Consider the following 24285-nt stretch of genomic DNA (forward strand, 5'->3'; position numbering starts at 1 on the left):
ACCACTAGAGGTAGAAAATTCAAGTTCATTGAATGTAGAATTGAATCATACTATGTTTGTATGCGTATAACCTTTCCATAAATTTTCGAACAGAGGTTTCTTACAGAGTCCATAAATGAGTGACGTGGCCCAGTTTGCTTTATGGTTACATCTTAGGTTTTATTCTTGCAACACAGAACCATGCTACTTTCATATCAGATAAATAGAAAACTTGGTCCAAATGAAGCTCCATCTACATGTAGAATCTCAAAGAACAGAGTGCATATGTGAGTGTACTGGGATATATTTGTCCTCTCAAGGTTGTGGACAAAGATGGACCAAGACAAGGCTGGAGACAAAAGGCAAGGACCAGACTTAGAAGAAGACAAAACCAGAAGAGATGAGAGCTAGCACAGGACTGGGCAATCAAAGGCAAGCAAACAGAAGTGAGGACACCCCACTCAGTACCCAGTAAGAAAAGTGAGCTCTGAGGACTAGGTGTTGGGACATGCACAAATTTAGAAGGTTAACGGAGGGAGAGAAGGATGTGGCTTGAGAGAAAGGAGAATATTGTCATTTTAAGGAAAGTTTGGGAGAAGTTCTCAAGCACAGAGGAAATCAGCAGACTTAGGTGTTGCAAAAGATAAAAAGGAATGAGACAAAATCACTGGGCTTACCACTTGGAAGTCATTGTTGACTTTTAAAACCTTCCATGAGCGCAACCGGACAATGGGTATCCAGAATCAGAAAAAAAAGTACACTCCTCCCAATAACTTCACTTTTGGGAATCTTGCCAAAGGAAATTAATCCTAAACTTAGAAAAGCTAACCTGATCAAGATGTTTGTTACAGAGTTGTTTACAAGGGAGGAGAATGGAAATAGTCTAAAAGCTCAACAAATAAAATGTTGAACTAAACTAAGGTATGCTCACTTGATGACAGAGTAAATAACCATTTATAAAGTATAAAGTCAATTTTTAAATACTATTTCCAACTAAAAGGGATAAGGTTCCCTTGAAGAAATGACTGATTTCAATGTCATGAAAAACAAACTAGCAAGAAAAAAACGTGGAACTATTTGAGATTTAAAGAAATTAAAGAAACCTAAAAATGCAATGGGGGAAACTTGATAAATCCTGAATCAGGATAAAAAAAATATATATTTATATATATGTACATGTATATATACATACATACACACACACACATATGATTTTGTGGGGAGACTTAATATGGACTGGATCATAGACAAAACTATTATGCTAATGGTCTTATGGCCCTACAGAAGAATTCTCTATTTTTAGGAAATAGCTGCTGAAGTAGAGCTGAAGTGTCATGATATCTGTAACTTGCATCAAATGGTTAAAAAAAAAAAAAAAAAGACTGGGAGTTGGAATAGAACAAATGTGGCAAAATGTTAAAAAGTAGTGAATCCAGGTGAAGGATATACAGATTTCCACTGTACTTTGATTTTTTTCATAGGTTTGAAATTTTCTGGAAAAAAAAATAGTTGGAAGAAAATAAAGCTTACATAATAAAAATAGTGAAATTATGGAATGTTAAGTGGAAAAAATAAGGGCATAAAATTATATATATCACAATTATAGCTATATAAAAATAAGAACAAGAGAAAAGATCTTTATTCATTTCAACATTTATTCAGTTCCCACCACATGACAGACTCTACACTAACTGATGGGAACACCTGGTTCCCCTTCAGAATTCTATGTTGCAATGTTTAACATGCTTAACTGCAAGACCTTGGATCTGGCAAACTCCACCCAAGTCTCAGAGGAGCCTTGCTGTGATGGCCACACTTTGGTACCCTTGGTTTCTAGCAAGTTTCCTGGCACCATGAGGTGTCTCAATAATGCCAATTTCTAGGAGCCCACACTCTGGTAGGGGAGGAAAGTGCATTAACAGACAGTTTAAAGCGAGTAAGTTCATGGTGCATACATGGTATTACAGCTTTTTAATTATCATTTAAACTCTACCCTTATAATATCCTCCCCCCTCCTCATCTGACTTTATTTCCTATTCTTCCTCACTATGAATCTGCTCCTTTTTCATGGTATGCTAGTTCCCACTTCAATGCCTTCACTCAACCCATGCTGATCTCTGGGCATGGAATAACCTTTCACTCCTTTGCGTCATCTGTCCAAATCCTACGCAGCTCAGGTCTACCCCCTCCATGAAACCTGCTGTTTTCTGTGCAGACTTGATTGATTCCATTCCTCTGAGCTGTCAGCTTAACTCTGTATTTCTTAAACATCTGTGGCTTCCTTTGACACCTACCATTGTAAGCATTTCACAGTTTTCAAATACTGTTCATATCCATCATTTCCCCTAATCCTCACAGGACAAACATCATGCCCTTTGCAGATACAAGACAAGTGAGGATCAGTGGCATTGAGTCCCTCACCACTGATCCACAGAGATTTGGCTAGTGCACACAACTGTTAGACTCCTGAGTCAGACATCTGGTGATTGAGTAGACCCTCCAATATGGATGAACTGGACCACTCTTCTAGTATTTCTTATCTCCATGTCCAGCTTTGCTTTGTTAGTCAATGCTTAAGACTGCATGTTTTTACAATATACACATGTTATTTTCTCTATTAGACTTCATGAAGCCAGGCACAATATCAGATATTTCAGTATCTCCTACAGTCCTGCTACTCAAAGTGTGGTGGGGGGAACCAGTTGCATCTGTATCACCTGGGAGCCTGTTCCAACTACAGTTTGGGACTCTATCCCAGCTAGAGCTACAGAAACAGAAACAGAAACTGCAGTTTTACAAGTTCCAGAGATTCGTGTTCACATTAAAGTGTGGAAAGCACTGTCCTGTAACACCAACTAGAATATACACAAACCAGAAACCACAAATATTTTGAGACCTGAGGCCCTGGGAATCCTAAGGGATTCTCTGTTTTGCCATCACATCCTACTGTACTCCAGCTGTGAGCCCCCTTCCCTTCGGGGCCTCTCATGGCTCTTTGCTCCCTCACAAGGCAGATTTGAGCCTAAGAGTGAGGGAGACACTGAGGCAGTGCCCTGGGGGGATGTTGCTGAGCTTGAAGCCACTACTTTTCTACCAGAGTCAAAAGCTAATGTTGGTGTCAGCTTCAGGGCTACAACATTTCTAGGGAGATATTGGCTTTATTTCTAAGACAAAAATACCTATTGCTTGAGCATCTGAGCCTCTAGAGGATAAGGGGTTTGTGATAGACAACGCTGGAACTGTTTCTAGACTTGATTTATTGACTTGTCTGTTTCTATTTTGTCACTAATCTGATTGACAATGAAACCGAGGAAATGACTTGAAGGGATTTCTGTGTGTATGCGCGCTGCTATCAAGGGCCAGGTGGACCTGTTTGGAGCGGGTACGCCCGTGGGTGGGAGGCGTTTGTGTAAGCGCTGTTTGTATGTGAGGAGGGCGTGTGTGGAAACCACACGGGGAGAAGTGGGTGCCTCTAGGGAGCTGATTGTCTGTGATGTGAGATGTGTCTGCCTGTGGTGGGATCGAGTATATGCGATGGGAGCAGTTGGATGGGAGCAGGTAGGTGGGGCTCCCACTGTAGCACGCGGGAGGGGGTATTTACAGAAACATCTTACAGAACAGCCCCTCTCGCGCCCCCATCCCAATTTTTCCTTTTAGGATATAATTTCCTAGGTAGGAGGCCTTGGGGGAGGGAAAAGGAGGGGTGGAGGGCTTCAAAGGACCAGGAACCCAGGAGCCTAAGGGCTCCTCTCTCGGCGTCGCGCGCGAGGTCGGAGCCCGGGAGGGGGAACAAACGTGGACAGGTGCGCCCCCACAGAGGCACGCGTGGCGACACGTGGAGCATTCATCCTCAGTCCGGGAATTGCATACCCTGCCCTGGTGTCGCCACTTCACTTTTTTGTCTGTCCATACTGGCTGGAAGCCTGCGCCCCGTCTTTTCGGTGGGGCCGGGGGAGGTCGACCCCGTTAGGTAGCGGAACCCCGCCCCTCCCTTGTTACTGACGAGCCCCGCCCTCTCCCGCCGCCCGGCGGAGCTCCGCCCCCTCCCCGCCCCCCGCCCGGCCACAGCGCTCCCCTAGCTCAGTCTGGTTGGCCCCATGTTACTGAGCGGAGCTCCTCCGGCCGGCTCCGGCCCGGGGCCGAGGGCGCAGGGGAGCGCTGGAGGCGGCCCGGGGGGATCGCGCAGGGGTGCTGGGGGTGCAGGAGCCAGCCCAGGAGGGGGCGGCAGCGGCGGAGTGGCCAAGTGGCTCCGGGAGCACCTGGGCTTCCGCGGGGGGGGCGGCGGCGGAGGTGGGGGCAAGCCGGCGCCCCCGGAGCCGGACTACCGCGCCCCCGCACCCTCTCCGGCCGCGCCCCCCGCGCCCCCCCCGGACATCGTGGCCGCCTACCGACTGCAGAGGGAGCGCGACTTCGAAGACCCCTACTCCGGAGGGCCGTCCGGTTCCGCTGCACTAGCCACCCCAGCTGTCCCCGGCCCCACGCCGCCCCCGCGCCACGGCTCGCCTCCCCACCGCCTTATTCGGGTCGAGACCCCTGGTCCCCCAGCGCCCCCTGCGGAGGAGCGGATATCTGGAGCCCCCGCTAGCAGCGACAGGGTGAGTGCCACGCCGGGCGGGGGTGGCTAGGAGAGGTGGTCTGCGGTCTGGGGCTTTCAAGAAGAGGGACAAAGGTGGCCTGGCCCTGGCCGGGCCCCTCGGTGTCACGGTTCCTGGTGGACACGATCTTAGTCCCTGACCTCTGGGCTCAGAGCCTTCTTCCACCTTTGTTCCGATTCTCGACCTTCTAATCTGAGACATGTGCCCCGAACTCTGCCTCTATCCCCTGTAATCGCCCCAGAACTAGTGACCCTCCCCATCCCAGGCTCTCCTCTCATAGCAGCTCCTGGAGCCCTAATCAAGGAGCCTTTTTCTAACGGGATTTGAACCCCACTTCTCCCCATTTTATGGCCTTTCTGCCCTCTGGAAGCAGAAGCTCACTGCCCTTTGATCTCTGACCCCCTCTCCACCGGGACAGAACCAGCACAAAGCTCCATTCCTCCAGTTAAGAGAGCCCAAGCATCCTTGCTGGTGCTGAAGTCCCAGGAAGGAGGTAAGGCTGGGTTTCATCCTATGGACACAGCAAGAGCTGGCCTTTGCCTTACCCCGTGGGACTTGAGCCGGGTGGACTGTTGTTCTCAGGAGGCAGGAACAGGCAGTATGCAGCTCTTCACCAAGGATGCTGACCGCTGAGGTCCAGGCAGGCCCACTCCTGCATTCCTTCCCTTGTTCCCCCAGATATGAGGACAGTCAGTGCTCAGAACCTGTTGCCCAGAAGGGGCTAAGCAGCTGAGCCCACCTCTCCTCTCCTTTTGGCCTCTTCCTCCCCAGGTCCATTCTGAGGATTGCTAGAGCTTTTTGTGGATCTTCAGGCTTGGGGTAGAGAAGAGGGCTGGGTGTTCACTGTTTCTGAGAACATTCACTGTGTCTCACAGGCCCCTGGTAGAGAAGCCACTCCTTACCCAACCCCAATGTGGCCTTATTCCTCCCTGACAGCTAAAGGCCATCCTCAGGTCCTTCTAGCCCTAAATTCTAAGACGATAACTTTGTGGGCTGCCCTGGCTCTGCTGTCTCTCTTAACTTACCCCTGGGAGCTCTGCTCTGGGGCTTACTCCCCTCTCCTCAGCAGAGAACACAGTTGTATTTGATTGGAGAGCAAAGTTGTTATCTGAGTCCATTGGCTCCAGGGTTGAGGCTTTCAGCCCAGAGAGCGCTGCTGTTCTACCCGATTTCCTGGGTAAGAGAGATGCATCAGGGTCAGAGCAGAAGCCTCAGGAATGTGAATTATTTTCCCTCTAGTTCCTGCCGTGGGGCATGGCTGCCCATCCTGGGCCAGGATCCTTAGCCTGCAGAAGGAGGCTGTGCTTTCTTCACATGTCCTTAGGTTCCTCTCCTTTCTAATTGTTCCCTGCTGTTGGGTGATATGATGGTGGGGGTGGTAGTGAGGCAGAGGGAGCATTAGGCCTTGTTCTTACTATTAACCCATTAGTCTCCTCCTCCCTGACCACTGCCTGTTGGCATGTGGGCCTGAGCTGTCCCTGGCTTTTTTCCTCTCTGCATTGTTTTGGAATGGCATAACTGGCTGCCCACCAAGCCATGGGCTCCTCCAGGACAGGGACTGTGTCCTCCTCATGTCATGTCTCTCAAGTGCCTGACACTTGTAAAGAGGGGTGGTGCATAAATATGTCCTGAATGGTGACCATCCATTGCCAGGGTGACCTGAGGGTCAGGGACTTTTCCAACTACAGTTCCCCTTGTACATTTCCCCACAGAGACCCCCAAGGAAGGGGCTGTGCCCACACAACCATGTGGAAACTGACAGCCTCTTCTTACCGAGGGCATCCGTGCCTCATCCTGGGTCAGCTCTGTGATCTGTGGGCTGCTCAGACCTTGGAGGCTAAGAGGTATCTGACTCCTTTGTCAGCTGCAAGGACAGGAATGAAATCCAGCAGGACTTCCTAGGAGCCACACTATCTGTGGTTTCATGGTGTGTGAGAAGGACCCAGGATGCCATCTGAGCTGGCCCCAGAATTAGGAATGCTGACCTGGGGCCTCCCACCATTCAGAGAGAGGAGCTCCACCTCCTCAGGAGCAGAGTTTGGGGAAATCTTCTGAGGAAGAGCCCTGACTAGATGCCTGAGCCCCTTACCCTAAACCCAAGTGTTGGCACATACCTGCAGAGCTTATAGAGTTGTCCTTCTGGACGGTGAGCTGGCCCAGTGCCCGAGGCCCTGCTGAGCTCGTGTTTCTGTTCTGTGTGGCTGCTGTTTCCCTAGTCTAGGTTCCCTCTCTCTTAGCCCTGGAGATCCTCTTGGCTTGCTGCTTTTGGGTCACTTCCTAAAGCAAGATGAGGCTGGGGATCAGGGTGTGCCTTGAGCTGGCCCAGTTCTCTTCCTGCAGCCAAGTGGCTCTTGCTGGGTGGGTCAGAACTCTCTGAGAGGGGTTGGATCTTGAGGTTAGATGAAATGGGTGGAAATGCATCTGTGATGAGCCAGGGCGATTGAGGGGACATGAGCCCAGTGAATGTGGGTGCAGGAGAAATAGGCCTTCAGACAGGACCCTGAGGGGCCCAGGGAGGGGGCTCAGGGCCATTAGCCTTCTCCCTATCCACAGCAAGACCCATGGATGCAGTTGGCAGGGGTGCCAGGGTGGCCATCTGGGCAGGCCTGGCAGGGCAGGTGTGGGAGCAGTAGGAGCCATGCCCTGCACGGGGCAGGCAGAGCCTCACCATCTGGCCTCAGGAAGACTCCCTCGTGGTGCTGGACCCTGTCCGGCCACCAGGCCATGCTCTGGCAGAGGGGCTGGATTGCTGCGCCTTCCCTTGCTTCGCTCCCTTTTCTCAGACCTTCAACAGGGAAAACCTGGTCTAATTAGAAAAGGGGGATGGGATGGGAAAGGGGCCCTGATTAGATGAAGCTCTGAGCTGCCTGTGACCATCTGCAGTGTGTCCTTTGCCTCCATCATGCCAAGATACGGGTGTGTGTGTGTGTGTGTGAGAGAGAGAGAGAGAGACAGAGACAGAGACAGAGACAGAGAAGTGCCGTGAACAATAAGACAGTCAGGCGCCTTGTATGAATTGAAAGTAGAGCTCTTGTTCTTAGCTCATGGAGGGGCTTCTGGGGTTCATGAACCTCCAGAGATTGTGTGCAGATATTTGGGTGCCTGAGTATTTTTCTGGGAAAAGGCTCACAGCTCTCAGATTCTCATTGGTGTTCATAGGGCCCAAAATATTAAGAACTTTAAAGAATAGATTCTGTATCTCATAGATGGTATTCATACAGACTTAGATCCTTCAGGCCCAAATTTGGAAACAAGTGAGCAGACAGGAAGAGGAAAGTAAAGGATACATTCAGGGCATCCAAAGTCGAACCAGACATGTCTGCCTTGGGGTTAGGCGGGCAGATGGGGGGCCTCCCTTAGCCAGTGTTCATTGAGTGTTTGTGCACCATTAAGTGACACATTAAGTGAAAGGGACTCACCACCTAGAGACCTGGTTCTTGCCTTTTGTGAGTTTGTTTGCTTATTTGCTTTAATTTTGTTTGTTAAGGCTTCCACAGAGTCTGGGGGTCTGATCTGTTTATCTCACACATGTCTTCATGTCCTCTGATGGAGATGGAGGAAAAGAGGGGGATCCAGGTCAAGGGACCTCTGTGGACTTGTTAGACCTCTGAACCCTTTGTGGCCCAGGCTGGCTGTCTGTGCTGCTGTTTATGCCGCCACCATTGGTCCTTCAAGGAGGGCCAAGGTCTGCGGCTACTGGGGAGGAGCGAGGCAGGCCTGTCCCCTCTGTCCCCTGCCGCCTCCTCACACCGCGGCACTCGCTCCCTCTGGAAGACATCTGTGGCTTGTTGGCTTGGCCAGTGACTCAGTGACACCACAGCCCTGGTGCTCCATCCGTTAGGAGCCAGGAACAGCTGGGACCCTGTGACTGTGGATGGGAGCAGCTGGCTGGGGCCCAGGGCTTTGGTGGGGTACCTGCAGCCTCCTCCAGTTGCCCTCCCCACAGAACGCACGTGATACTATGTGAGAGCAGAGGCGGGGCCCACATCCTGCCTGCAGCGGGTCTGGGGTCCAGCCACGCGGCTTCTCAGCACCTTAAGGTGTTTCACTCTTTTGGAGCTTTGTGTCTGTCACTGTGAGCTCCTGAAAGATTCAAGAATTTGTTCTTTTTGTATTTAATAATATAATCGTGGACATTTACTGAGCCTCTACCTTGTGTCTAGTACCATTTGAAGCAGCTCATATGCGTTAGACCAGTTGATTCTTAAAACAGCCCTATGAGGAAAAGTCTTATTATTCCAGCATTACAGATACGGACACTGAAGCACAGGAATGTTGAGTCATGCTTGCGTGGTTTCACAGCTAGTAAGTAGGAGGACTGAGGTTCCCAGCTGGGCAGCCTGGCTCCAGACTAGCTGCCAGCATCGTGCATAGGACCTTTGCACCTGCTAAGAGGAACCCCACAGAGAGGAAGTGTCCACTGAGTACTTGCTAATGAACAAGGGGAAGGAGACTCTTAAAGAAGGAATGAGGCTTGCATTCTGTGCTGAGCTCACCATTTTCTGAATGCTGAAGGCCAGCACTTGCCTCCCAATCACAAAGTGGCCACGGATGTACCTTATAAGGGTCTTAAAAGGGTTGGTGGCATCGATTGCATATCTGTGATGTTCGAGTGTTTTACAAGCATAGCATTGCTTTGTAATTAGAAAAGGATAATAATAACAAATTTGTTTCATGTGAAGCAGTTTCCCTGGCAGATAAAATTGGGAAAGGCATTCCAGTAAGTGGGAACAGGAGATGCAAAAAGTTCATTCTTGGGGAAGGTAAATAATACACCATTTCCCAAACTGGCAGACTCTCCAAGGAAGAGGGATTTTGTGGTTAAATACTTTGGAGAAATGCTGAATTAAACAAAATTAGATGTATTCTTTTGGCTGCAGGACTTCTCAGAGCCTTAACATGCTAAAGTATATTTTAAATCTACAAGTAGAGGAGAGAAGGTATTACATTTCCCAGTTTTTCTTGAAAATCTATGACAAGGCACTGTCAGGAGACCTGAGTCCCTGTCTTTATTGTCTCTGCTGCTGCAAGCTGTGCACCCTGGACCAGCACCTAAACTCTGGAGTTTAATGCCCGAGTAGAAGAGATTATCACTAAGGTGAACGTTCATCGAGCACTGACTCCATGCCAGCCTCTGGGCCAAGGACTTTTTACATTTATTGTCCTCTTCCCAATCCTGGGAGGTGGATACCAATACCATCCCCATTCTGCAGATTAAAAAACCAGAGGCTTCCAGACAGTCAAATGTAAACTAAAGAAATGGAGAAAAGGGGCAGTAGTAGACTCTGGGGACCTTGCAGAGCCAAAATCCTGTGACATGTGTCCCCCTTGCTCCCCTGGCCTTGAAAACCCCTTGGGTGGGGTCAGGAACTCAGGGCCCAGCTGCAGAGTGGAAGGTCCAACCAGATGGTAGGCCTGCCGGCTACCTCAGGAGAGGCTTGTGCAGGAAGGAAAGTCAAAGCATGACAGCTGCTTTGGGAGGGGCACTGCCCGATTGAACTGGCGCAGGAGCAGGGTCCTGGAGGCACCCTGCTGGGTGGCAGGAGGGGAGAAGATCTGGTTGGCAGGAGGTGTGGGAGCCAGGGGGCTCTCTAGGCAGCAGCTACCCACCTGCTAGTTTGGAAATATTTCAGTGTTCCACCAGCGTTCTGAGTACCAGAGGGTTTGCTTAAATATCAGCCCTGGCTTTAGGTGCCTTCCCTGCCTGTTCCTTTCTTCTGCCCTTGAGCCAGAGGCTTTGATCCCCATCAAATGTCAATTCTCCTGACAGGCTGCTCCTACAGCCCCTACTGGTCATTTAGAGTTAGGATGAACGGGGATCTGAGAGTCTGTGTCACTTCAGAAGATGGAGTCTGGGGAGAAGGAGGCTTTTCCAGCAGCCGGTAAATGTGCATTGAGCACCTACTGTGTGCCAGGCCCTGTGATGGATGCAGTTTACAGCAGTGAGCACATCAGAGCTGGGTAGAGGGCCCCTAAACCAAGTAAATCATGGTGGAGTGAAGGTGTCAGAAGCCTACAGGGGCAGCTTCCCTGCGCTGAACACGTTTGCCACCTCATGTGACCTAGAAGTCACTGGGACAGCAGGCCTGGTCTCTTGACAGGGTCCTCTATGTCCAAGGCAGGTGTCTATCCTGCCAGCCTTCCAGCAGGCGTCTGCTGCTGCTCCTGATCTGGCCCAGTGGGTGGCTCCTCTGAGCGCCCCAGCCCAGGGCGGGGGCCAGGGCTTACTGGAGCAGGGTGTGGAGCCAGGAACGGAACAGAGGAACCATTGAGCTGCCCACAGAGCTGCCACCTGGGTGCCCACGGGCCCTGTGGGCTGGCGCTGGAGATGCCCATGCTGGCCTGGGAGGGGTCGCAGCTCCTGGCACTGGCCTAGGACTTCAGTGGGAAAGGTGCTGCCTGCAGCTCTGACCGGGCTTGGTAAGGGAAGGAGTTGGGGCCTCTGTGGAGCTGGCTAGGGAGAGATTCGGGCCAGGTGCTTCTGCTCACTAAGCAGCTTCCGGGGACTCAAATCCCCTGTGTGCCCCCCCACCCCACCCAGATTCATGCTTCCTCCTTCTGAATGAACAAGGAAAAGTGTTTCCTTTGTCCATTCTTCCTTCCTGTTTCATGTGAACTGAGTTAATAAATACTTACTGGGCACTTTTAGGCATTGGGAATTTAGCAGTAAAGATGGTTCTTGCCCTCAGGAAGTTCACAGTCTGCAGGAAGACAGATAATAAAACAAGTGGTCACTACACATTGTGATGATAGCCCAGTACAGAAGCCCTAACCAGGCCTGGGGGATAGAATAAAAGGCTTTTTGAGGAAAAATAGTCCGATCCAGGCAGAGGGAAAGCCTTTGAGGTAAGAAAGTGATTATAGAGCTTTCAGGTAACAAAGTGACCCAGGGTGGGTAGAGAGAGACCAGGGAAGAAACTGGAATGTTTAAATCCCTTTAACTTTGACTTTTTCTGTAGGCAGTGGAGAGCCATTGTGAAGTTTAAGGACAGCAGGTTTGGTAATTCGGTTATTGTTGAGTAGCTGCCACCTGTGAGTGTGAGGCTGGCTGTCAGCTGGGATGGGTACCCAGTGAGCTGGCTCCAGCGCCCCTTGGTCAAGTGAGTGGAATTGTGGGTGCCCACTGTTCTGGAATGAAGCAGCTCGGCAAGTGGTGGGGAGTGGATTTCTTTTCTCTACTTTCTGGAGGAAGGAGGTCTAGGAGTGGAGGGCTCTGGCGAGCTAGGCAGTGATCCAGTGGAAACATTTTCTAGTGCCTTTTGTAAACCAGGTGCTTATTGGAGATGGAGACAAAAATGACGAAGAGCCCCAGGCTAGTGGGTGATCTGGTAGTGGTGATGGGATGATCTGAGGTGGTGGTCTTCTCAGAAGCAGGCAGAGATTCGAGGGAGGTAAAGGAGCTGAGGGTCTTGCATGGAACAAGGTGAAACAAGTGGGAACTGAAGAACTGAAGGATGAGATGGTAGGAGCTGTTGGGACATGCTTCAGAGACTCCTAGAGGGACCTATGGGGGTGCAGAAGGGGTCCCTGAGGTAGGAAGTTTTCTTTCTCCATTTCCACCTTGCTAGAGGTCCCAGGTCCTGTAACCCAGGGCAGGGCGGTTACCTCCACAGCCTCCCTGCCCAGCTGGCTCTGATCTGGCCCAGAACCAAAGCCTAGACAGGGATAGGGGAGAGGCAGGAGCAGCCCCTCCCCCACGCTACAGGCCCCAGAGCTACCTCTTGTCAACGCCCGGCAACCCGGTGTGCAGTCTCCCCCCAGCCCAAGGTGCTGGCAGCGTTGGGCAGGCTGGGCTCCATTTCTGCCTCTGCAGGTCCCCCCCAAGCCAGTGCCCAGCTTCCAAAAAGACTCTATTGTCCTCAGCTGCACCCCACCCCGAGTACCTTGCACTCCTCTGCAGGGTGTGCAGCTTGCGGTTCACACTGCCTTGGCTGGGAGTGGGGAGACAGAAGGGTGGCCATGAGCCACTTGCGTGGGAGAAAGAGGTAGTGTGGGATGGGGAGGGCCAAGGCCAGGCCCTTCCTGTTCCTGTCCTCCGAGAGCCCTGGGGATTTCAGCCCACAGAGCCCAAACCCTAGCTTTCTCAGGGCTGTCCTAAGGTTGTCTCTCTCCCAGGACAGCCAAGATGCCCAATAGTGACAGGTTAGCAGCATGATTTTGCACAAAGGGCACATGTCCCATCCTGGTTCCTCCACTTATGTGGGGCAGACTTGGGCATGTTGTTCTCTACCTGCCCTGAGCCTCCGTTTCCTTAAAACAGGGGTAATAATACCCACATGGCATTGTGATGGATGTTTTGAGGATAAACCAGCGAACTGTAGCATCAAGTCAGTACTCAGCCTTTCCTTCCTTGATGGTCAGCAAATATTTGTTCAGCATCTGGGAACACAATGGTAGGCATGGACCAAGCTAATCCCCCAGTTACCTACTGTTCCTGCTTGCTCTTTGAACTGTTCCAACACCTTTATAACCAGTACTCTGAATTAATTCCCTGTTAAGTCACCTGGTGCAGGCTCTGGTCCTGCCTAGACCCTTACTGAGGCAGGCCTTAAGGCCCAGAGCCTCATCCTGTCCATTTAGCCTAGAGGATGGTTCAGAGGCACAAAATTAACAGAAATTAACAAAAAAGAAAGATGTACTATTCCATTGGCAGCCTAGTGGGGGACCCTTGCAAAGGAAGAGCCAGAGCTTGTGCCCATCCATGCTCCTGGGCAGCATGCCCAGGATTCTTGCCGCCATGAACAGAGCATTTGGAGAGGAGTGGAGATGTCTCTCAGATGTCTGAAGCCTGCTTACCTCACTCTCTTCCCGCAGCTGGCAATCCTAGAAGACTATGCGGATCCATTTGATGTTCAGGAAACTGGTGAAGGCCCAACAGGAGCTTCAGGAGCCCCAGAGAAGGTCCCCGAAAATGATGGCTACATGGAGCCCTATGAGGCCCAAAAGATGATGGCTGGTGAGTGATGGAGTCGTGGTAGGGGCGTTGCTTCCTGAGGCCTGAGTATCTGCAGATCAGGCTCAAGGTCACACAGGTCTAAGGACTGACTCCTCAGTCCCTAGAAAATATGGAGAAAGCCTTTGCCGGATCCCTAGGGAGGGGGGCCATTGCCTTCAAGACAGTCATTTTGGAGAAGGAGCTGGGATTTGTAGTGCCTGAGACCTGAGATGGTAGAGAAGGTCATAACAATGAAAAGTCAGACAATAGAAGCACTGGGGATAGGCAGGGCAAGCTGTGGTGTGGGCTGGGGGTCAATGATCCCAAGAAAAGAATCACTAGCTTTAGGGAAGATGATGGGTTTGAAATGATGGGATATCAAAGTGAAACATCTCTATGGCAACTGGAAACACGTGACTAGAAATGCAGATGCAGTGCACATGATATTGGGCAAGTAGTTCAAGGAGTTAGGACAGGGAGAAATGAATGAGACCTGGCCCTGGGGAACAGAGGTCAAGAAGGATCCAGAGAAAGGGACCAAAAAAGGGTGACCAAAGAGGAGGTAGGGGTGAGTCAGTCTAAGCCAAGGCCCCAAGGCAGGATGAAAGGAGGTTTGTTCAGGGGCAGATAATCATAGTGCTGGGCATACAGGAGAGCTAAGATGAGAGAGGCCAAGAGGGGCAGTGAAGGGCCTCAAAGGCTGGAATGAGGCATTTGGACTTGCTCCAAAAGGGGGAAGGAAACCATTATGGATCCTTGAACAAGAAAGGAACAGGATGAATATGGCATTTTAAGAGGATTACTGAGGCTTTGGTGTACAGAACAGACTAGAAGAACTGGGCATCAGAAAGATGAGTTAGTAGACCATTGTGGAAATTGTTGAGGCTTTAAGGGATCAATAATTAACACCCTTTTCTTCCCCTCTGAGCTTGGAAGTAATAGAGAAATAGGAGTAAGGAAGCAGACAGATGGAGATAGTAATGTCAGCTTTATTACTGATAAAGTTGATTGGAGAACATTACTTAGCTATGAGACCACAATGGGCCTCTTAAAACTTCTCCATAGAATTAAACTTGCCCACTCAGGCTTGGGCAATGAAGGACAGCTATAGGGGCAGGAGAAGAACCAGAATGTTCTCTCTGCAAGTAGGCAGATACAGGAAGGAACTGGCATGTCAGATAAGCTGCTCTCCCTTGCTGGGAGAGGTGGGGGAGAGGGCAGAGAGCAGCAGGGAGTGTTATTCCTTGGAACCCAAGAAATGTGAGTCTGTAGAATGGAGGTTCGCCCTAGCAGTAATCCAGACATGGAGAGATGAGGGTGAATGTCCCTAGGTATTGGTGATGAACACATGGGATTCAGAGAATGAAGGAGGGCCAGGACCAGGGAGAGCAGTGTAGTAGACAGAAATGGAGGAAGTGAGAGGGTGGCTACCACATTTAGATCAGAGGGGTGTGGACCCCTAGGAGGTCCCTGAGTGCCCTGGAATTGTATGTGAAAATTTGCACATTTTTCTGGAGAGTAGCACCATAGCTTTTACCAAATTTTCACCGGGGTCAGTGACCCCCAAAAGAGGATCACAGAATAGACTAGAAGAATTTTGCAGGAAAGTGGTGAGTTTGAAACATCGAAGTGAAATATCTTTATGGCAGTTGGAAATGTATAGATGCAGAGGGTGCCATGAGACTAGGGAGTGAGGGCAGGGAGAAATGAGTAAGACGTGGCCCTGGGGAACAGAGACCAAGAGAGAGGAGATCCAGGGAAAGAAACTGGGGGTGATCAGAGGAGGACAGTCCGTGATAACAACTTGTCAAAGGGGAGAGTTTCAAGGAGGGGGTGGTCAGCAGTATCTGAGCAACAAAGGATTTCCTGATTGTGAAATGACATAACTTGGGACACAAGGAAATAAATGGATCTGGGCAACAAGGAGGAGATGGACCCTGCCTCAGTTTCCTAAATGTGTAAGCCTCAGCACCCCAGCCCCTGCTGGCCATTGCAGGATCTTTTATCTTCTTCCGCTCTGGTGCTTCTCTGCCCCTGCCTCTGCTGGGTGCCATGCTTTTGGAACTCTAAAGGTGTTTTGAGGGCAAGAAACCCTGGATGCGTCCCTCACGTCTGTGGGCTCCCCACAGAGCCGGAGCATCTTCTCCGAAGGCTCATGGCTGGGGAGCACTGCCAGGGAGCTGAGCCTGGCGGCCGGAACTGCTCACCCTTCCCCACTGCCTTGCCCTGGCAGAGATCCGGGGCTCCAAGGAGACGACAGCTCAGCCGTTGCCTCTGTATGACACACCCTATGAGCCAGAGGAGGACGGGGCCAGCCCGGAGGGTGAGGGGGCCTCCTGGCCCCGAGAGTCCCGCCTGCCCGAGGATGACGAGAGGCCCCCTGAGGAGTATGACCAGCCCTGGGAGTGGAAGAAGGAGCGGATTTCCAAAGCCTTTGCAGGTGAGTCCTTGGTGGAGAGGGCATGTCTGCTGGGGCCTCTGAGCAGCTTTCTAGACTCAGGGGAATGGGAGGAGTGGACCACAGGGGCCACGGGAGGCCCAGGAGCTGGGCTCAAGGGAAGTGCAGGTGAGTCTGCACCACGGACAGCAGCAAGTTGGGTAGCGTGGACACAGCGCTGTGTGCAGGGTCAGGGAATGACTCACTGCATCACTACCTTTCAGAAGGCAAGAGACTTGGGCCACTATCATCTTTCCGGAGGTGGTTCATATTTAAAAATAAAGAAATTCCAAACAAAATGATAAAACGTATGGCACATATTAAAAACTTACACTTAACAGAAGAAGGCGTTTAACACTCCAGACAATGAAAACAGCTGTATGTATAATCTTTAGAGAGACTAGCCCTGAATTAGAAGGCTATCTCCCAGTGGTAGCTGTGCCAGACCAGGGGTGACTAGCCCCAAGGGGATTTCTCAGGAGCAGGACCCAGTGGGAAGGGGGAGGTTCTGAGAAATCCCCTTTGCTGAATGGTCAGGTTTCTCTTGTACCAAGCACTCCTGTGTTCATCCCAGGCCCGGAGTCCAACATGGAGAGGGTCTCAGTGGATAGGACAAGAGCCTGAATCCTTGATTCCGTGAGACCATGAAAGACCTAAATTCCATTAGACCTCATTCCACTCCCATGTCCTCCTCCGTCTTCCCCACCCGGGCAGTCAGACTGGGAAACCACAGGTTTCTAATTTGTTTCCTGTAAAGCGTACACCACTGAGGATGGGTCATTTATCTCCAGAAGTCTCCTTGGAGAATCAATACTGTTTGGATTGCTTAATGGGAAAATCTATGCTCGTCATTAGGAAACCTCGTTAGCAGTCCTGCAGCCGCCAGTGGCATCACTCTTCTAATTGTCAAGGCTCAGGATTGAGGGTGTGAGGGGTAAATTTCAATAAAACATCTGCCCCAGTGTCTGAATTTTCCTGACAGCCTATCTCAGTCTCGCTGCCTGTGAGTTCCCATGCTGCAGGCGGAAAGGGGGAAGGGAGGCAAGGTGGGAGGTGCCAGGAGGCTGTAGGGGTGCCTGGATGTGGTGCTGGGAGATGTGGGCAGCTCCTTGTCCCACTTTTCCTCCCTGCCTGGTCCCTTTGGATACTGGAGGCTTGTGTGAGTTCAAACAAAGTATACCGGTAGGGCTGGCAGAGCAAGACTCTGGGTCCTGCTGTTTGCCACCCTGAGCCTCCCACCCTGATGTGGTCAATGTGGCCCCACCCAGCCGTCTGAAAGTCCTGTTCTTCCTCAGAAGCACCCCCTGCCTCTGCTCTGACCCTCTTACTTTCTAGGCTGTCCTGTGTCCTGGCTCTGGGTTTTGGCATCTCAACCTCTGCCTCTCTGTCTCTGTCCCTGTCTGTCTCTCTTCTCCCTGCTGCTACTGGCTCCAGTTGACATTAAGGTCATCAAAGACTTACCTTGGCCTCCACCGGTGGGACAGCTGGACAGCAGCCCCTCCCTGCCTGACGGGGACAGGGACATCTCCGGTCCAGCCTCACCCCTCCCTGAGCCCAGCCTGGAGGACAGCAGCGGTGGGTCCTGTGGGTGCTTCTGGCCAGGGTGACATGTCCTCTCACCCCTCAGGCCTTGTGGGATTGGGTTGGAGGAGTTGAGAAGTGGGGCAGAGTTCAGAGAACCCAGGAGGAATCCCTCTCATACTGGAAGAAGATGGAAGGGGCAAGGTACACATTCCTCCCTCTCCTAAAGGTGTGGGGAAGGTATCTTCAAAGGGAAGCCCCTTCCAAATATCTTTCCCACCATACCATAAAAATCTACTATTTTAAATTCACTTCTTTGGGCAGAGCTTTGCCTGACCAGATCCTTCAGCAATGCCTATAATTCCTGAGGCGGGGGTGATGCCAGCAAAGGAAGTGTCTCATTCCTTAGAGTAAAGGAAAGATCTGATCTTTGCATCTGGTGATTGAAAGACAGTGAAGGCTTGAAGTGCTACAGGGAGAGAAAAAGGCTAAGTGGGGAGAAAAAAGGCACTGAACACTTCATCTACATTCAGTTTTACCCAGAATGGGCAGCCAAGGGTGTGCATGCATCTGTGCAAACAGGGGTGAGCACCTGTTTGTACATTCGTGCCTGAGTGTGAGTGGGTATCTTGTAAATACAGGATGAAGGAGAGTCTCTGTCACCTGTGCATGTGTGCTGGTGCCCATGTGGCCCACTGGCTTCAGCCCTCCCTGGGTGGACTCAGCAGTCAGGCCTGCCCTGTCTGGGAGGGCAGAGCTACCTCTGCTGGGCTTCTGTGTTTTGAGGAGGGGAGCCTGTGGGCAGTGACCTTGGGGGCGGGGGAGGGGTGGGCTGGCTGGCGGCTTTGGGCAGGATTAGCCTGTCAGGATGGCACCAAGGGGAATCAGATAATTGTTCTCAGATCGATAAGTCATTTCTACAGAATGGCTTGGCAGGGTGATTTGGAGAACGGTAATGAACTCTGAGGAGGAGAAAGAAACAATATTATCAGCGCTGAAGCCACCCTGAGGGGTATGAAATAAGGGAAGGCAGTCAGCTGCTCCAGAGGGAGAGAAGCTTAAGTGGTTTCTTGTGTTGCTTCTCTCCCCTCCCCTGCCACAGTGTGGGGACTGGGAGGCCCTGTGTGGCACAGGAGGGCTAAGCCCTGCCCCACACCTCCCCCACCAGGAGATGGACCCAGGATACTGTCCCTAGAGCTGGTCAGGCCCAGGAGCATGCTCCACCCTTCCAGAACATTCCTTTGACCCCTTTTGGGAAATGGGGTTGGGGCACTGGCTATTCTATAGGGCTCTACCTCTAGGGTCCTCAGAGCCTGTGACTGATATGTTCCCCACAGCCCAGTTTGAAGGATCTGAGAAGAGCTGCCTGTCACCTGGCCGGGAGGAGAAGGGGCGGCTCCCTCCCCGACTCTCTGCAGGGAACCCCAAGTCAGTCAAGCCCCTAAGCGTGGAGCCCAGCAGTCCCCTGGGGGAGTGGACAGACCCAGCACTGCCTTTGGAAAACCAGGTGTGAGTGTCTGTGTCCAGCTGGGGCCTCTCCCCTCCCTTCCCCCCACCCCCCGGCACTGGCTTGCCTGCAGGGGACACCCAGAATGGGTGGGCTGGACAGTGAGGGACCAGGCAGAGATGTCCTCTTCCTCTCTCTTATCCTCAGCTGGTACCACGGGGCCATCAGTCGAACAGATGCCGAGAACCTGCTCCGGCTGTGCAAGGAGGCCAGCTACCTGGTGCGCAATAGTGAGACCAGCAAGAACGACTTCTCCCTGTCCCTCAAGTGAGTGGGCCAGCCCGCTGGCGGCTCCAGGCAGGATGAGCCTTCAAGGTGTTGCCAAGGGGAATCGGTGGGAGGACAACCAGCAGGACAGGAGGAGACTCCAGTATCTCCCCCATTTCCAGCCAAGCTGGGGAGAACTCATCCCCTGTGAATGTATGCTGACTCTGGGCCAGGCCCTGGGCATCTGGAGAGGTCTGAGGCTCAGCCCCTGCTCCCAAGGAGCTTGGAGTTCATTAAGGGAAACAGTCGAGCTGTAGAGTCCAGCCCAGAAGGGTTTGGTCACTTTCTAGCTTTGTGGCCTGGGGCCCCCTTAACCTCTCTGGGCCTCAGTTTCCTTTCTTATAAAATGGAGGAATAATAATGTCTGCTTTATAGGGGGAGGTTAAATGAAATAAGCACTTAGCATGGTGCTAAGTGCTTAATAAATTATCACTATCATCATTATTAATAGAAATCCAAGATGTTCTAGAAGCACAGGCAAGGAGATAGAACTTTGCCTGTGGGGCTTAACAGGGTAAGATGGAGGCTGGGTCCTGGGAGGGGGTTGGAGCAGTGGACAAAGAGCTGTTCTTGTTCACTGAAGAAGTGGGCAGGAGATCTGGGTGCTAGTGGCGGACAACCGAGCTTTAAAGGGTCCTGGAAGAGGCAGGTCCTCCTCCTCAGCCTTCCACTCTAGGCATAGATATACAGACTAGCACCAGCCTCCCAGGGTCTCCTGGCAGGATGGCCAGTCCTCTCCTTGGCACCCAGGAGTTCTGTCTGGTAGAACCTGCACCCCACGTAGCAGCTTGTCAGAGTGCTGTGTCCATTCACATCCCCCATCGCTACTGGGGCATCTGTACCACTTCCTACCACGTTTCCTAGGGGGCGTCAAGAGTACAGGTATACCCCCACTTCAAACATACCCAATATATGGGAACTAGGGAGTATTACACAGATATGTTTGAGGATAGTTATTTAACTCCCCTAAAAGATAATGGAAAAACACCAGACTATAGTCAGATAACCTGCATTTCGTTCTTGAGTTTAATAAGACTAGTTACATGACCCTGGGCAAATTACTTAACCTCTCTGGGCCTCAGTTTCTCCATTTGCAAAATATGTCAATGAATACCTCTTAGGTTTCTTCCAGCTCTTATGCTCAGGGAGTCTGCAAATTATACAGTCAAAGGAGCATTTAGGGAAAAATCATTTATCAAAAATTTGATTTACATAACTTCAGGAACGTATATTGCTTTAAAAATTATAGTTAAGATTCATAGAGTATCTACTATGTGCCAAGAAGCACCATCTTCAAGCCAACTACTGTCCTACAAAATTGATCTCTTTTTTATAGAAGGCAAATAGATTCAAAGAGGTATGTGACTTGCTCAAAGCCACCAGCTAATAAAGTGCCCAAAGCAGGATCTGAACCCAGTTCAGTCTGACTCCCAGAACCACACCGTTCTATTGCACAGTTCCACCCCTTATTAAGTCTGGAATGGTCCAAAGCCAGGGGAAACATTAGGGGTCTGGCTCCCTGAGCAGAGCAGAGGAGAGCCTGCGCCTTGCCTTAGGCTGGGGAGTGAAAGGGGGAGACAGGCTTGGACGCCACTCCAGCCGGGTTAGACCTGGCTCTGCCAGCATATGTCTGCCAGAGCCACATTTGCATATAAATGGCTTCTCTGAAATACAATTATGGTTTCTCTTCTCTCTGTAATGGAAGGGCTTTCACTGGTAATTAAACAGCTTCTTCCAAAAGCCATGCCAGCCCTGGCCCTGCGGCTCAGCTAGTCCCACCCTGGCTCCCTGAGCGTCAGGCAAAGGTTCTCCCGTGTCCTAACAGACCGTTGGGACTTTGTCCCAGGAGGTCAGTCATCCAGATGGAGGCTGAACTCTCAGCTTCCAACTCAGTTTTCTGGCCACTTGTTGCCCTTTTTGGCCAGGTCTGTCCCTCAGGGAGAAGATAAAATTACAGTTTTCAGAAGAGATAATTCCCCCAAGTGGACCGTGGAGAGGGGACTGTCCCCAAACTGAGAGCACAGGGCCCATGCTGTTGCCTGTAGCCTCCGGCCTGGGTTTTGGCATAGGGCGGGGTTGGGGGGTAGTGACCACTCACTGCCTCCCCTCTCCACTGCCCCAGGGGCTATACATTTTCCTCAGGCCTTTTGCTCTTTTCCCCAGGGCCTGCTTGGTCTCTGTAGCTTCAGCCATTATCTCAGACCTGCAGATGAAGGATACCCCCACACCCTGACACACACCCAGCCCTGGGGCCTCTGGCTGGCTTGCATCTGTATTTGAGGGGGGAGGGAAGAATGGGATTAAGGGCCCTTTTTTCCTTCCCTTCCCTTTCCTCTTTAGTCTCCCCACTCTCCCTGCTTTCTCATCTTTGGGCCTAGGGAAATGGGTCCAGTCAGAGCCCTCTTTGTACCCAGACAGGGGAAGCAAGGGAGAAGGTTTGCCAGCCTCACCTCTCAAGGGTGGGGGCCACACGATGAGGCAGCCCCCTCACCAGTCCCACCTCCTACACCAGCTTCTGAGCCTGCCCTGGTCCCCACGTCAGCTCTGACCAGCAGAAACACTCAGGCTTCAGGGCTCCTCCAAGCATTATTTCCCCCTTGCCTGTTTCTAACCAGGCCTGTGGTAGTTTGGACAGACGTTCTTGCTGGGAGCTGGCCAGAGCTCTGAGCAGCAGGGTCCTTGTCTTGTGGGCTGGGCAGTAATGCTGATTTCCTGGATTGTGGTGGGGAGATGGGAGAGGCAGTGGAGCAAGTCCTCTCTGAGGAAGGGAATGGAGCTGCAGCCTCACCGATGATGTCATCCCAGGCAGAAGAGCTGGACAGATGAGCTGGGGGAATAGCCCAAGGCCCAGTTAGCAAGAGGGTGAAGGGATGTCCCCAGGACAAGGAAGCTGAGTATTCTCAGACTTGAGGGGAATGCCCAGAGCAGCTCACCCCCCTCCTCTAGTCTTTGCAAGAAAGAACCTCAACCAAGATTCCCTTGATTGTTACATCTTTGCACCCACTGTTCTGCCAGGGGTGTCTGTGAGTCACTAGGAGCACCACCACCACAGATGTCCTTCTGCACAGCTCAAGGAGGGGAAGCTAAACTGGCTCTGGCCACATAGGCTGGGGGGCAGGGGTGACTAGGTGAGGGGTGGTGCTGATCGCTCGTTTCCACCTGCACACACCCGGTACACTCACTACACACACATTCTCGGCACACCCAGTGACCTCACCACAAAGCCAATGCCTGCTGCTGCCTACTCCCCAAATCCTCTCCATCCCCTCCCTGCATTCTGGACTGACCTCAACCTTCCCTAGTCACCTCCCGCCCTCAGCTGGCTTGGAACAACCATGTTTGCTGCCAGGGGAGGGGAGGGAAGAGGGGGTACTGGAGAGGGCCCCACTCACCAGGTCTCCCCTCCTCTTCCCAGGAGCAGTCAGGGCTTCATGCATATGAAGCTGTCCCGGACCAAGGAACACAAGTATGTGCTGGGCCAGAACAGCCCACCCTTCAGCAGCGTCCCTGAAATCGTGCACCACTACGCCAGCCGCAAGCTGCCCATTAAGGGGGCCGAGCACATGTCTCTGCTCTACCCCGTGGCCATCCGGACTCTGTAGATGTGAGGCCCAGGCACTGTGACAGATCTGGATCCAGCCCTGTGCCCATCCCCTGGCTGAGGGCTGTGGCCCTTCCCGGGTCTGCAAGATCTCTCGAGCCTTTCTTCCCTTCTCCCTGGGATGGAAGCTGGAGATTCCTTAATTTATTCTAAAGGGGAAGGTCTACTGGGGCCTCGGAGTAAGAGAGGCAGTCTGGAGCTGAGGATAGAGGGATCCTTGGGAAGAAAGGATAGCTCCTGGAGGAAAGGGGCTTCAGAATGATGTCCTGAGGAGTTTAAGATCGATAGTTCCAGCCCCTTTCCGCCCCTAGGGCAGAGGTGGCGACCCCCTACTCCACCACCTTCTTCCCCGTGGTGTGGAGAGGTGGATGCGGGGTGGAGCTGTACGCGGCCGGCGGGGCTGCCCGACCACCTCCGCCCGCCCCCACCCCAAACCCCGGTGGGCTCCTTCCAGAGTGGTGTGGGGCTTCGGGAAAGCAAACCCCTGGGAAGGAGATGGCATGGGGGCGGGGAAGGATGGGAAGGGCCGGAGGGAACTTGTGCAGGCCCCGCGCCGCCCCGGCTACGGGCCAGAGGCAATAAATAAACCCATTCCTGCCAGGCACAGCCGCGTCAGTGCCTCCAGCGCCGCCCCCCGGGCCGACGGGGGAGGGAACAGCAGAGCGAGCACTGATTGTATTTATAAATCAGTTCTGGAGCAGACACAGGCCGGCTGTGAAAAGCACTTTCGAAGCATCAAGTTCCTTCCTTTGACGAGATGTCAAAACATCCCCCGCCGCCGCGCCCACCCCGGCTGGGGGCACCCAGACCCGGCTGGCCGCGCGACGCCCCCTCCCCGCCGCCCCGACGAGCGCCAACTCCCTGAGAGCGCGTCCAGTTTCCTGCCAACAGCCATTTGTCTGGGAGGAGGGGAGCCGCGGAGAGACAAAGGGGCAGCGCGCCAGACGGGAGGGAGCAGGGAGGCACTGCCACGCGGAAGCCGCGCGCCGGCGGAGGCGGGAAAGCTGGCGCGACCGACTGCGTTCCCTTTCCAGAGGAAGCAGAGACTGGCCTCATACCCTTGGACGCACTTCCTCGGAAGGATGGGTACAGCCCCCGAGGCCTGCGGCCAACTGGTCAACCCGAATCTCCCTGGCAGCTGTGGCGCCGTGTCCTTGGCTGAGCCTGGAGGGGTTGTCCGCGCGCGCCCCCTGCTGGCCGTGCCTCTAGCCGCAAGGCCACACCACCGGATCGCCCTGGACCGCGCCCACTGCTGGAACCCGGGAAGGCCTGGGGCCCAGTCCCTGGAAATAACACTGGGCCGCCAGGCAGAGCTGCTGTCAAGCCACCTCAGGCCCGTCCTCCTGCTCCGACGGGCAAGCTGAACAGAAACTCCCGCCAACGACCGGGCAGAACTAACACCTGCGGGAAACGGCTGCCCTGGGAGGCTAGTCTCAGGGCCCC

The 24285-nt window shown here is 52.5% G+C and overlaps 2 protein-coding genes across 6 annotated transcripts in view; one reads left to right on the forward strand and one right to left on the reverse strand.

Moving 5' to 3' along the window:
* The first annotated feature begins 4046 nt into the window (after positions 1 to 4046).
* On the forward strand, positions 4047 to 23446 carry SHF (Src homology 2 domain containing F). 4 transcript variants are annotated; one of them, XM_032481302.1, is made up of 7 exons: positions 4047 to 4574; positions 13389 to 13530; positions 15743 to 15949; positions 17381 to 17521; positions 18805 to 18976; positions 19122 to 19241; positions 22657 to 23446. In XM_032481302.1, the coding sequence occupies exons 1-7, from the start codon at positions 4077 to 4079 to the stop codon at positions 22841 to 22843; spliced, it is 1467 nt and encodes a 488-aa protein (XP_032337193.1). In that variant the 5' UTR covers positions 4047 to 4076; the 3' UTR covers positions 22844 to 23446. The 4 variants fall into 4 exon arrangements, with proteins under 4 accessions (XP_032337193.1, XP_032337194.1, XP_032337196.1 ...); XM_006174743.3 differs by lacking the exon at positions 17381 to 17521 and having other exon boundaries at positions 4049 to 4574; XM_032481303.1 differs by lacking the exons at positions 17381 to 17521; positions 18805 to 18976 and having other exon boundaries at positions 22657 to 22828.
* The window catches only part of DUOX1 (dual oxidase 1), a 36235-nt gene continuing 32199 nt past the window's right edge, over positions 20250 to 24285 (reverse strand). For both annotated transcript variants that reach the window (XM_032481284.1, XM_032481285.1), the window contains one exon: positions 20250 to 22068. The gene's annotated coding sequence lies outside the window, so the exon portion shown is untranslated. The remainder of the gene's footprint in view (positions 22069 to 24285) is intronic.

Source organism: Camelus ferus, chromosome 6 (genome assembly GCF_009834535.1).
Source record: "Camelus ferus isolate YT-003-E chromosome 6, BCGSAC_Cfer_1.0, whole genome shotgun sequence".
NCBI lineage: Eukaryota > Metazoa > Chordata > Mammalia > Artiodactyla > Camelidae > Camelus > Camelus ferus.

What these genes read in the sequence shown, in the direction of transcription:
- SHF (XM_032481302.1), top strand. Translation starts at nt 4,077, where the DNA reads ATGTTACTGAGCGGAGCTCCTCCGGCCGGCTCCGGCCCGGGGCCGAGG. An exon ending in CAGCCTGGAGGACAGCAGCG is followed by an intron (nt 17,522 to 18,804) that starts GTGGGTCCTGTG and finishes TGTTCCCCACAG; the next exon opens with CCCAGTTTGAAGGATCTGAG. An exon ending in CTGCCTTTGGAAAACCAGGT is followed by an intron (nt 18,977 to 19,121) that starts GTGAGTGTCTGT and finishes TCTTATCCTCAG; the next exon opens with CTGGTACCACGGGGCCATCA.